An 11,167-nucleotide genomic window follows, 5' to 3' on the forward strand; every position below is an offset into this window, starting at 1 on the left:
TCAGTGGTGAATGCAGCAGTGGGTGGCTCATTCGTCCTCTCCCTGCCCTTCCTGCTTTCATTGTAAAGTTAGGGAGTGGGAGAGGGGAGAAAGAAGGGGGAGGCCCGATATTGAACTTCATGCTTGGAGTTGATCCTGCTCTGTGGCTACAACCCCAACCCCCTGATCACGGACAGTGAAAGGACATAATGTGACCGCTGCTGACAATCCTCTGGACAGGAAGAAGCACGAGTGGAGATAGCGAGAGAGGAGAAGAGGGGTGGGGGTATTAAAGTGTGACTGTGTGTGTATTAAAATGGGTGGGGTCTACATGAGTGTTGGGATGGGTATGTGTGTGTATGTGCTCTCGTCTTTGCTTTTCCTGTTTTTTTTTCTCCAGTTTTGTGCTGTTTTTCATCCCCCCGCCCCCCGTTCTCTTGGAATGAGACCCTCTTAAAAGCAGCTGGTAATGTATTCTGCAGTCAGCTCTCAGCACGGCCAGCACCGGGGGCCCAGCGTTCCCACAGCTCACAATTGAAGTGTGATTGTGCGCATGTGTGTGTCAGTGTCTGCGTGAGGCAAATAATAGAAGAGAGCGAAAGGGGAAGGCAGGTTGGTTCAACATGTGCCTTTCACAGATTTCTTCCAGTTTGGCTATTTTGTTTGTCAAACTTAAATGTACCAAATCCAGTTTCGACGTCAGACAAAAATAGCCTGAGTTGCATACCAAAAGCATTTTGTAAACGTTTTTTTTTTTTTTAGGGAAAAAAAGTTATTCATCTGAGCCCTAAGTGGAAAAAAAATCTCAGTAATTTTTAAATCATTTACCTGTCATTTACATTTTCTTTAGAAAGTTAAATTCAATTTCACTAAAGCCACACCTTGGCCTCATCACCAGCACACTTGTTGCTGACAACATGAAGTAGGCTAGAATATCTCAAAACGCATCCAATCAAACAAAAATAAATAAATAATACAAGAACAAATGGCAAAATAGATTTATTTCTAACTATTCTATTTATCAAAGATCGCCCCTGAAAGGATAAGCTAGTTGTTCCACTCATTAAGTGAGGTTACTGGTAATTAGTCTTTTTACATTTTAAGGAATTTAGCCACATCCTTTTTTGCAAAGTTGATTTGGGGTTTTCATGCGTGACAGATCTGTCTAGCGTCATATCAGAGCATCTCAATTGGATGTAGACCCAGCCTTGGACTAGGCCTCTTCAAAATCTCTGCATAGTGTTTTGTTGAGGTTAAAATCACCAACTGATGTGTAGACATTCTCCCAAAGGGTTTTCTGATACAGAGCCGAATTCAATGGTTACATCAATTACAAAACACAGTGATTTCAGACCACCGCCATGTTTGACTGTGATAATAATGAAACATAGTTTCAACTTATCTGTCTCTTCAGTCCACACATTTTCATGAGCTTTGGGGAGGACATTTTTGGCAAATGTGGGCCAGAACTCTGTGTTCTTTTTTTGGTTAGCAGTGGTTTTAACCTTTTAGCTCTCCTCTGGGTGCAATTTTATGCCCAGTCTGCTTCTGCTTTTTAAATCATAAACTCTGACCTTAACTGGCTTGTGGTGCTTCAGATGTTTTCCTGGGTTATTCTGTGACCTTATGGATGAGTCAATGATGTGCTTCTGGACTAATTTCCTTATCAGTAGGTTTATGTCAGCAATTTAAGTGATTTCTTCAGTCAATTAATGAGGCAGTTAATCGGCTTGGAAACTGTACTGAGCCTACCAACAAAATGTGATTAATCACAACTTAAAACCCGGTTTTATTTTGACTCTGATTATCTTTGCATGGTAGAGAAAGTCACCAGATGATCTGATATATTTAGGTTTTGACAAAACAAAACAGACAAATAAGAAATCTGTAAAAGGGACATCAATATTTTAGCAGCACTGTGTGAATTCACTTCATGAAAAACTCCAGATTTCTTCTGCCTGGTAAATATTTGATGACTGAGCGGAGGAGGAGTGATTTTAGTCCTGTAAGCTGCTCAAAAGTTGTATTTCAAACCCGTCTTTCTCCCCTTTCTCTCCCTTGTCCTCTTCCCATGTAAATAAGGCCAACTCCCCCTAACTCCACACACCCCTCGGAGGCAGTTTAAAGACCCAACACTGTCTCCTTGTCAACCGGCTTACACTGGGGTCCTGTCGTGGCCTCTCTGTCTTTTGTGTTTGGGAGCTCAGAGAGACAGAATGAAAGAGAGAGAGGGAGAGCCAGAGAGAGAGAGAGAGGAAAAGTAGGAAGCAAGGAGGGAGAAGATGAAAAGTTCCTGAAAAAGATAACAAAGATGACATCACAGCTATTTCATCCAATAAGTAAAGATGTGATTTGTGTCCCAGTGATGATGATTAGCCAGAAGCACAAAATGTGTGCTAGCGCCATCTGAGAGCGGAGCGAGAGAGGCCCACAGCTGAATGGCGCATTGTGGGAAAGACAGTGGGCACACTGGGCAGTAACACAGAACACTAACTCACACATCATGCCAGAGAGTCTGAAAACACCCACACTGGGCAACAATGGCAAACTTCATCGCTTCGTTTGGCCCCTTCTGAATACACACGCACAATGGCCGCATCCAAATAAGACACTCTGTTATTTGTGAAATTCAGCACACTGCATTCCTTCAGTCTCTGCGCCTTTGACCGGCAGCAGATGGGCCGAGCTGCGGTGGACCTGCGTCTTCACATATGCACCCGCAAGAAGGATGTTCTGAACGAGGGTTGGATTATAAAGCCCACAGTGAATCATATGGAAGTTGTCTTTAAATCAATTGAGCATTTCTACCTCAATTTTTCCCTTTACGTTATCTTAACTTACATCTGCATGTTGTGGACCCCATTAAACTAAATCACTTAATCAAATCAGGCCTAATTAGAAAGGAGACCTGGGGAGGACCAGGATAAACAAGTCTGACCCTCATCTGGACTGCTGGCTCTTTGCTGCTTCCCTGTGTAGCATGTCAGGAACTACAGCTGCTTTCAGGATGCGTTTAAAAGCTGGAACAGGTAGGAGAAAAAACGTGAAGGAACACAAACATGTATCCCCCAAGGAAAATGCCTGTACAGACTTTTGGATGATCTGTCAAGATCCTAAAGTTTTCATTTCCATACAGATGGATTTGAAATGAATACGTACCAGCCTGCTTAATAATAGTTGTCCTTTTTCAACAAAGTAAGTTAAAGTGATAGGACAGCATCTCATCATGTCAAGATAAGAATTTAGTTGTGATATTATATGTGTTTTAAAAGTAAAGCACTATTTCATGTTTACCCAATTTCATCACATTTTCAAAAATAAAACTGAAGCTCATAAATGATAGACATCTAAATAAAAGTTAGAAAATATTTAATAATTATTTAGATATATCAAAATAATTAGCATCATTATGACTTACAGTTAGGCCTAGGACTCTTATTTTTTTTCATTGTGACAATAGATCCTCTTATTAAAAATTGCCATTCGCAACACGATACAAATATGACTTGACAAGTCATAGATAATTTTGTATATAAAAAAAACAAACACAAACAATGACAGAAGTAGTTATATTAAGATTTCATACCCACTGAAAAACATTTTTGGCAGAACAAAAAATAAAATAAATATTTTAATCAAGATCTCTCAAACTGAGTGAAACTAAGTTATTTGTAACATTCCCATAGCAAAATCAATGTAACAATTTATACACAATGAGTTTCATGGTGGTTGCTCCTTCTTAATTTGAATGTGAGGAATTGTTTGCTTACAAAATCAACATAAATAATTTTAGGTGTAAACGAGTCATAAATATGTTAGCAGAACGTAAACTTTAGTGCTCGCTTTATTCAAAACACCCGGAATATACAGTCAGTATCCAAGATGGATTTGCCACTCGCAACATGGCGGATGCGCAGTCGTATCTTTATTTTTTTATTTTTTTTTTTTGGCGCAGCGAGATCTACTCTTCCATTTCAAAATGCCTCTGAGTTGTCGTAATTTGTTCGTAAATTTATCGAAGAGAGGGGAAATAACAAAAATTCGACAATTTAAATTCACTGCGACTTTCAATATTCAGGCATTACATTATACATGGTAAAATATTTTTGGGGAATCGGAGTTTTGATTTTAAGTGTGAACATCTTGCTTGTTGACGTAACAGTTTGTTACCGGCGATCGCTTTACGGCAGAGCGTGGCTGCTGGAGGTCAGGGACATGATCGCTGCAGAATCTCAGTTGTTTCTTTGTAGTAAACGTTGATTTCGTATGAAAAATTATACCGGAATACAGAATATTCTCGGATTGGACATTTTCTGCGGGTGTTGGAAAAATCCAGCGGTCACGTTCGTCGTTTACTTTGTTACGACATCTCTTGTTGAGGTTAGCCGCCTCGGCTCAGTTAGCTTCTTTAGACTCTAGCCTAAAGAGTCCAGAGAGGGTTACAGCCATGGACAACAACTCTCAGGGCTCTGGAGGATTCAAAGGGGGTTTCGGGGGTATCTTTGGTGGCGGTGGTGCTCCTGAATACTCCAACACAGAGCTCGCCGGTGTCCCACGTAAGTATCCTGTGATGCTAGCTGCAGCGACACCGCGACGTTAGCTGCTGTCGCATTGCTCGCATGCTGGGTGGTTAACAGATGGGTTTTTTAAACTTCGGATTGCGTCTGTATTCCAGTGACAGGAATGAGTCCTCTTTCACCTTACCTCAACGTCGACCCTCGTTACCTGGTCCAGGTAGATTTCATCTCACTGTCACCATGAAAACCTATTTGAGTTTTATGGTCGTCCTGTCTGGGCTAATCTTAAAAAATGGTTGTGTTGCAGGACACAGATGAGTTCATTTTACCGACAGGGGCCAACAAGACGAGAGGGAGATTTGAACTGGCTTTCTTCACCATTGGAGGCTCATGTATGACAGGTGAGTAACACCAAGTTGTCAGCTTTTGAGAGGAGCTTGGGATGGGTTCCTTTGCAAAAAACAAAAAAACATCAGTCTGTTTTAAAGATCAACAAAGCAGGCTAAAAATTAAGACTAATGTTAAAGCTGAAATTCTTGGTTGAATTTATGTCCCTTAAAATCACAAAGAAATGTCTTAATTGCTTATGTTAAAGTATAAACATTGTAGAAACAACCCTTTTATAATCAGAAATGTTTATGTGGTTACATTATTTTTCAAATAAAATTGTGGGTAAAGCCTCCAACTTACAAACATGTTCTGCCAAGGAATCATTTATGGCATTTGTGTTTTTGAAGTTTTAAAACACAAACGTATAAAAGTGTCCAATGTAAGGTCTGTCTGTACTGTTGATATAGTGCAGTTATTTATTGTTTATCTGTGTGGGACATTTAATTTCTAATTGCAGTTTGACATTCAGATCAGAGTTGAGTCTAAATAAAGTCGAATTCTAACAAAACTCGGTTGCCTTCACTTTCATCCTGACAGCTTATTTCAAAAAACAATCCTGTCCTGCGTTCCAGTGGCAACAAAACCACTGCTATTGATCTGTAAGCCTTAGCAAATTGCAGCTGAAGTCTGTCAGTTTCTTTCTATGTTGAGCAGAAATAATACTTACAATGCTGAGAATATTATACTCAAAATTTGTCCCGCCTCACTCTAACACAGGAGCCACACTGGGAGCTTTAAATGGCCTAAGGATGGGCTTGAAGGAGACGAGAGACATGGCATGGTCCAAACCTCGTAACGTACAGTAAGCATGGACACAGTTCACTCTATCGAATATACTGCCTTTCACACTTTTTCCATAAAACGAGATTTTGTGAAGTTCACAGGTAACAGTTGTCCCTGGAAAGATGAGTTGTGGCTCACAGATGAAATGCATAAAGTTAATTCTGAAGAGAATTGGGATGATTACACGTGTATGCCACACCTTTTGGATTTTTCTGTTTTTGTGTGTTCCTTTGCTTCCAGTTCATGGTGATGAACTGCATTGAGTTGGTCTAAAAGCTGTAAAAACCGTTGCAAAGTGCTGTATGTTTATTTCCTCTTAAATCATTTCCCCTCTAAATGTTTTTACTTTTTCTTCACCAGAATTCTGAACATGGTGACCAGGCAGGGGGCTTCGTGGGCCAACTCTCTAGGCTCTGTCGGTGAGATTAGAATGAAAACTTAACTGTCACCAAACCAAACGTTTTAAGGTTGTTTTTTTAAATCGCCCTTGCAAAGTCTTGTCCTTTTAACTCTGGTGCCTTTTTGTTAATGTCCTTGCAGCTCTGTTGTATAGTGCTTTCGGTGTGGCGATAGAGAAAGCCAGAGGGGCAGAAGATGACATTAACACAGTGGCTGCTGGCACGTTAACAGGGATGCTCTTCAAATCCAGCGGTAGGTGTCTCTGCTTGGGCATTGGTCCTGCATTTACTCAATTATGATTCAAAGATTATCATGTTTATAATAGGATGCTTTTTTTAATTAATTTATTTTTTCAAGAAATTAGCAACTTTTTAGTTGATATTTTAATAGAATTGTTGCGGTGCTAATTATGAATATAAAAACATTTGTTTTATATTAAGAATGTATTTCTTGAAATGCTCTCAAACAGTGCTCTTTTCTGACATCTCATGTAAAAGATACATTTATTATTCACTATTTCAATGGAAAGCTGTGGTAGGTAAAAAGAAGATAGTAAATTTATACATGCGATGAAAATAATAGGTTGGGCATGTTGTAACAAACAGTTGACAGAGTAATAATTATGCAGATTCTAAGATGATCTTTAGAAAGCCTCTAAAGCTCAAACTGAGCAGATTTCTTTGAGTTCCCACCCTGAGGTTAGGCCTTATTTACTGAACACCTAATATTATGTCTAATGATTGTTTTCAGAGATGATGATAAATGGAATCATTTATTTTTTCTCTCAGGGGGATTGAAGAGCGCGGCCCGTGGAGGTCTGGTTGGTTTAGCCGTATCGGGTGCCTATGCTCTTTACAACAACTGGGATCATCTCACCGGCTCCTCGCCCTCGTCCCGGCTCTACTAGCCTCTTCCATGCAGTAGCGACTTCATACTTAGGTCCAAGTATCTGGAGGACACGACCTTTAACAACAAGCTGTTGGGTTTGAGTTCAATTCGGTGTTCTTTTCCCGACTCTGTCACTTGCCCTGAAGCATTCTGGGAATTGAGAGAAAAGTTCATTCCTCTGGAAATCCAGATCATTTGCGTTAGTCCCGATCAGTGAGGATATGGTATGAAGTCCTTACACTTAGTTTTATTGTTTATGAATGAGTCGTCCGTCTCCAGTGATGCTTTGCTGAAAGAGTGTGCTGACATTTAGGTTAAATGAGCCAATTTCTTGGACAGCACCGGGTGTGTGGTCCAGACGAGGTGTTTTCAGACTGAAAAACTCGCCACCTGTAAAAATGGAACAAATCCTGATGGTCTGATAACTTGTATTTATTAAAACGTGTGTTAGTGGTTTTCTGCTCTGTGAGAGTGGAAGTCGCTGTAAAGCTGTACTGGAACTGCTTACTTTTCATGTTTCTCCATCAAGTTTGATAAAGTGAAATAAAGTGAAACAGAAATGTTCACAAATATTCAGCTTTTTATCACTTTTATTGCAGAAAGTAACTTGTATATGCTGATGTACATCAATGAAAACTACTGCATGTTTGAAGTTCATTATTTACATTATGAAGGGTTTGCTTGGTGGAAAAAGGAACGGCGTAAGGGAGCAGAGCTTAGGTTTGCTGAGTCAGCAGGGCCCTCTCAGTGCAGGAAGAAGTCCCTGATGCGCGTCGCCTCTATCCAGGGGATGTAGGCTGTGGTGCGGGTGAAGACGCTGGGTTTGTTCTCCACGGTGCAGCCGATGGGGCCAAAGCTCACCACGCCGTGCACCTCCCAGCGATCACGGCCAAGCTGGCACAACAGAGGACCACCTGAGTCGCCCTGAAAGGAAGAAAGCCATGAGAAAAAAACGACAGACACAAAGTGAAACGATGGGGAAGTCCTTACCTGACACGCTGCAGGTGGGCCCTCGGTGTCCCTGAACCCGGCACAGATCATGGAGTCCCGGACACGGTCGCCCCAGAACTTCTTCTGCCGACAAGTTTTGAAGTCGATGATGGGCAGACGGGCTTGATTCAGCGCTTCTGCCAGGGAAACGTTCTCCTTCCCACCTAACAAGTGTTTATAGAGTGAGTAAACTTTTAATTACAGTAATAAAAACTACATACCTTGTCAGTAATTTACTTCAGAGTGAAACTCCTGTAGTCGTTCACTCAGTCGGGTAAATTTTATGATTAGATGTGGTTCATCTTGAAAAAAAATGCTGCAAGGGTGCTGTTAGAAAATGTTTTTTTTTTTTTTTTTTTAACATGGAAATGTCATGGGAAGACTACCAACTTCCAACAAACAATCAAGGTCTCAGAGTTTGGAAGAAAGATTCTTCAAATTTGAGCTCTGAAATTACAGGATAATTTGCAAACTGGATGGACTCATCACTCCTGATGCACAAACAATAAGGTTGTTTAAAAATGACTAACTTCTGCCAACACTTATATTAAAGTCGATACATTGTTCATCTCCAGTTGTGTTAAACAGCAATATTGCCTGTTTTAGTGTCACTATTGTTAGTGTCCTACTTTTCCTGAGTGTCTGAGTCCCTCGTCCCTCCCTGACTCACCTCTGGTGTCTCCCCAGCCCGTCACCCAGCAGTAGTGCCCCGGTTTGAGGGGGCTCTGCTTGCGCGGCAGGCAGGCATAGCGGATGAAGTTTGAAGGCAGGATGTCCGTGCCGGCCTTCACCAGCGCGATGTCGTAGTCCAGCTCGCTGTGAGCAGGATAGCGGAAGTTCTCATGCCGGTAGATCTTCTTGATGGGGAAAATCCTCTCTGCAGACTCTGAGCGTTTCAGCTGGTGCTTCCCAAGCACAATCCTCCAGCTCCCAGGGTCCTCTGCTTTTCCCCTGAGAGTGTTTGACAAAATAAAAAATGCACAGTTTTTTTTTTTTTTTTAATCAGATGTATTTAATTCATACAAACTTGCAGTATCTTTAAGGTGTGAGATTTACTTCTGGAAGCAGTGAGCTGCAGTCAGAACCCAGTTCTTATGGATGAGAGTTCCTCCACAGACATGAATGTAGTGTTTACTTCCTCTGGGTCGAACCTGTGACAGACAACCAGACAGTGCAATCAAATTTTTAGTTAATGTATCTATTTTCGTCTTTTGAGAGTCAACTATGCTGAAAAGAGGAGCAATAAAATTAACTCCTGAAATTTTTAGGTTTTACGTTTAGCAGCTTTTAAAGTTCAGGTAGAAATGTGTCTGACTTGAATTTAATTGAACTATGTTAGATTTTATACAAAATTAAAATGTCTTTCTATATTTTCATTTCTGATATGATTCTGGTATATTTTTTAAAATGACTAAGCTTTAATAACGTTAAATATCTTAACGTGTTTAAATAGCTCATATCTATCTAGGATTTTCTCGTGTTTCCGTAGCTGCTTGTTTACATTTTTTCCTTTCACTTAACTTTCCAATAAAGTTGGATACAGCACCCTGTGAACAGACAGCTTCTTTAATTCTCGCATTTAAAACTTACTTCCTTTGCTGGGTGTCAGTCACTGTCTGCTGAACTACTGTCACAGGTTGTGTAGTCCATAGCCTTACCTTTCTGCTAAATTGTTATTATTGGTGTTATGTCATATTGATCCACTTTTCTTTCTGAAATGAATTAACTTTAATTCATTGCAATGTACTGATCTGATTCGATTAAAAAATACTGGATGAAATTGTCTTGGGAAGAGCTAATTAGCACTGCGAGTAAGCAGAAACTATGGCGTTTTCCTAAAATAGAGAATCCTGTCGGTGTGTTTTACCTGCAGAGAGACCTGCCAGGGCCAGGAGTGAGGTCTGGCCTCATTTCCAGAGACAATCCTCTCAATCATGTTTGGCTTGAAGTGGGGCATGCCGCAATCCTGTGGCCAGTCTAAGAGGACAGAACCAACACATTCATACACCACAGAGCTACTGCATGAGCAATACAAGACTTGTTTTGGTCTTGGTGGAGTTGATTAGTTCTCACCCAGCTGGAGGACTTTGTGTTGTGGCCGTTGTGCTGGGATGAGCGTGTATGCAGCCGCAGGCAGGGATGCCTTGCTCAAAAGCAGAAGCAGCAAAAGGGACAGAAACCAGAGCAGAGGAGGTCCTGGTGCAGCCATCGTCTCCCACAGAATCACCAACCGGGCCACGAGCGGGGACTATTTATAGCAAGCAGCACCAAAATGTACACAAACAGGTAGAGTTCACACACACACAAGCACAACACCAATCCTCCAGCGACAATGACTTAGTGTCACAACAAAAGCAGAGCGCTGGATAGTTCTCCTGTAGCTTTGAGCTTTACTGCAGCTGAGAAAAAGGGGATTTTTTTTTTTTTCAGGGGAGGCCCATCAGCACTTTCACATCCATATAGAATTCTCCCAGCACACAGACATGCGTGCAAGACAAAGACATCACGGTATTGTACACAAACTAGTGTATTTGTCACATGACTGATCGGAGCGACACAGTGGCCTGATTGTAACCTTTGTCGTGTTTGATGCAGGACAAGTGCAGCACAAACAGTGCAGTCCAGTTTCTCTCTAAATGTCATCTCATTTCATCACAACAGCAGAAGCTACATGTGGTCTGCTGTTCCTGGAGGGCCAATGACTTTATGCCCTCTCCCTATAGACGATCCGTCTGTCTTTGTCTTTCTCTGTTTAATCCCGTCTCTCTCTTGGACAAAGCTATTGAAGGAGCTATTGCTGCACTAAACCTTGTGTGCAGTCATTCATTGAAACTGCGGGATTTTCTCCTACATGATGTCACTAAAGGGGTTCCTGCTGCCATTAACGCTTCACTTTTTCTTTACCATTAAAAGTTTTCGAAATCTGATGTTTCTTCCAATTTCCCCTGAACTTTGACCTCCTTTCCTCTCCATTCATTCATTTTAATAGCATTACAGTTTACATATGCCTAGTAAATAGCTCAACTTTACAAAATATCTACACACAAACATACTTCTGTAAAAATATGCCTGCAGTAGAAGCCCCTGGTGAGCAGAGCTTTACTTGCTGCAGTGAATAAAAGAGAATGTGCCCGCTCATCTGAATGACAGAGCTTGAATGGTCAGATCTCACCACTGGGGTTCACCAAGTTTGCGTACAACTCTACTTTGTGTGTATGCGT

General features: G+C 41.1%; 2 protein-coding genes across 2 annotated transcripts; one reads left to right on the forward strand and one right to left on the reverse strand.

Moving 5' to 3' along the window:
• Positions 1–3,903: 3,903 nt before the first annotated feature.
• Positions 3,904–7,528, forward strand: timm23a (translocase of inner mitochondrial membrane 23 homolog a (yeast)). Its single transcript, XM_055043168.1, has 7 exons — positions 3,904–4,535; positions 4,655–4,713; positions 4,804–4,897; positions 5,604–5,688; positions 6,030–6,088; positions 6,210–6,320; positions 6,857–7,528. The coding sequence occupies exons 1-7, from the start codon at positions 4,427–4,429 to the stop codon at positions 6,973–6,975; spliced, it is 636 nt and encodes a 211-aa protein (XP_054899143.1). The 5' UTR covers positions 3,904–4,426; the 3' UTR covers positions 6,976–7,528.
• zgc:112285 (uncharacterized protein LOC561476 homolog) lies at positions 7,529–10,189 on the reverse strand. The gene is made up of 6 exons (XM_055043167.1): positions 10,020–10,189; positions 9,814–9,923; positions 9,003–9,097; positions 8,617–8,897; positions 7,947–8,110; positions 7,529–7,880 (listed from the first exon to the last, which is right to left on the reverse strand). Exons 1-6 carry the CDS (start codon positions 10,153–10,155, stop codon positions 7,701–7,703), a joined length of 966 nt encoding a protein of 321 aa, XP_054899142.1. The 5' UTR covers positions 10,156–10,189; the 3' UTR covers positions 7,529–7,700.
• Between the last annotated feature and the right edge of the window lie 978 nt (positions 10,190–11,167).

The sequence above is a fragment of the Poeciliopsis prolifica genome, unplaced genomic scaffold, assembly GCF_027474105.1.
Source record: "Poeciliopsis prolifica strain line A6 unplaced genomic scaffold, Auburn_PproV2 SCAFFOLD018, whole genome shotgun sequence".
NCBI classification, from domain to species: domain Eukaryota; kingdom Metazoa; phylum Chordata; class Actinopteri; order Cyprinodontiformes; family Poeciliidae; genus Poeciliopsis; species Poeciliopsis prolifica.

Excerpts from the sequence above, each read along its gene's own strand:
- timm23a (XM_055043168.1), top strand. The coding sequence starts at position 4,427 with ATGGACAACAACTCTCAGGGCTCTGGAGGATTCAAAGGGGGTTTCGGG. Across the intron at positions 5,689-6,029 it reads TCCAAACCTCGTAACGTACA|AATTCTGAACATGGTGACCA; the intron begins GTAAGCATGGAC and ends TTTCTTCACCAG. Across the intron at positions 6,089-6,209 it reads CAACTCTCTAGGCTCTGTCG|CTCTGTTGTATAGTGCTTTC; the intron begins GTGAGATTAGAA and ends ATGTCCTTGCAG.
- zgc:112285 (XM_055043167.1), bottom strand. The coding sequence starts at position 10,155 with ATGGCTGCACCAGGACCTCCTCTGCTCTGGTTTCTGTCCCTTTTGCTG. Across the intron at positions 8,898-9,002 it reads GCAGCTCACTGCTTCCAGAA|GGGAAAAGCAGAGGACCCTG; the intron begins GTAAATCTCACA and ends AAACACTCTCAG. Across the intron at positions 7,881-7,946 it reads GCCCACCTGCAGCGTGTCAG|GGCGACTCAGGTGGTCCTCT; the intron begins GTAAGGACTTCC and ends TCTTCCTTTCAG.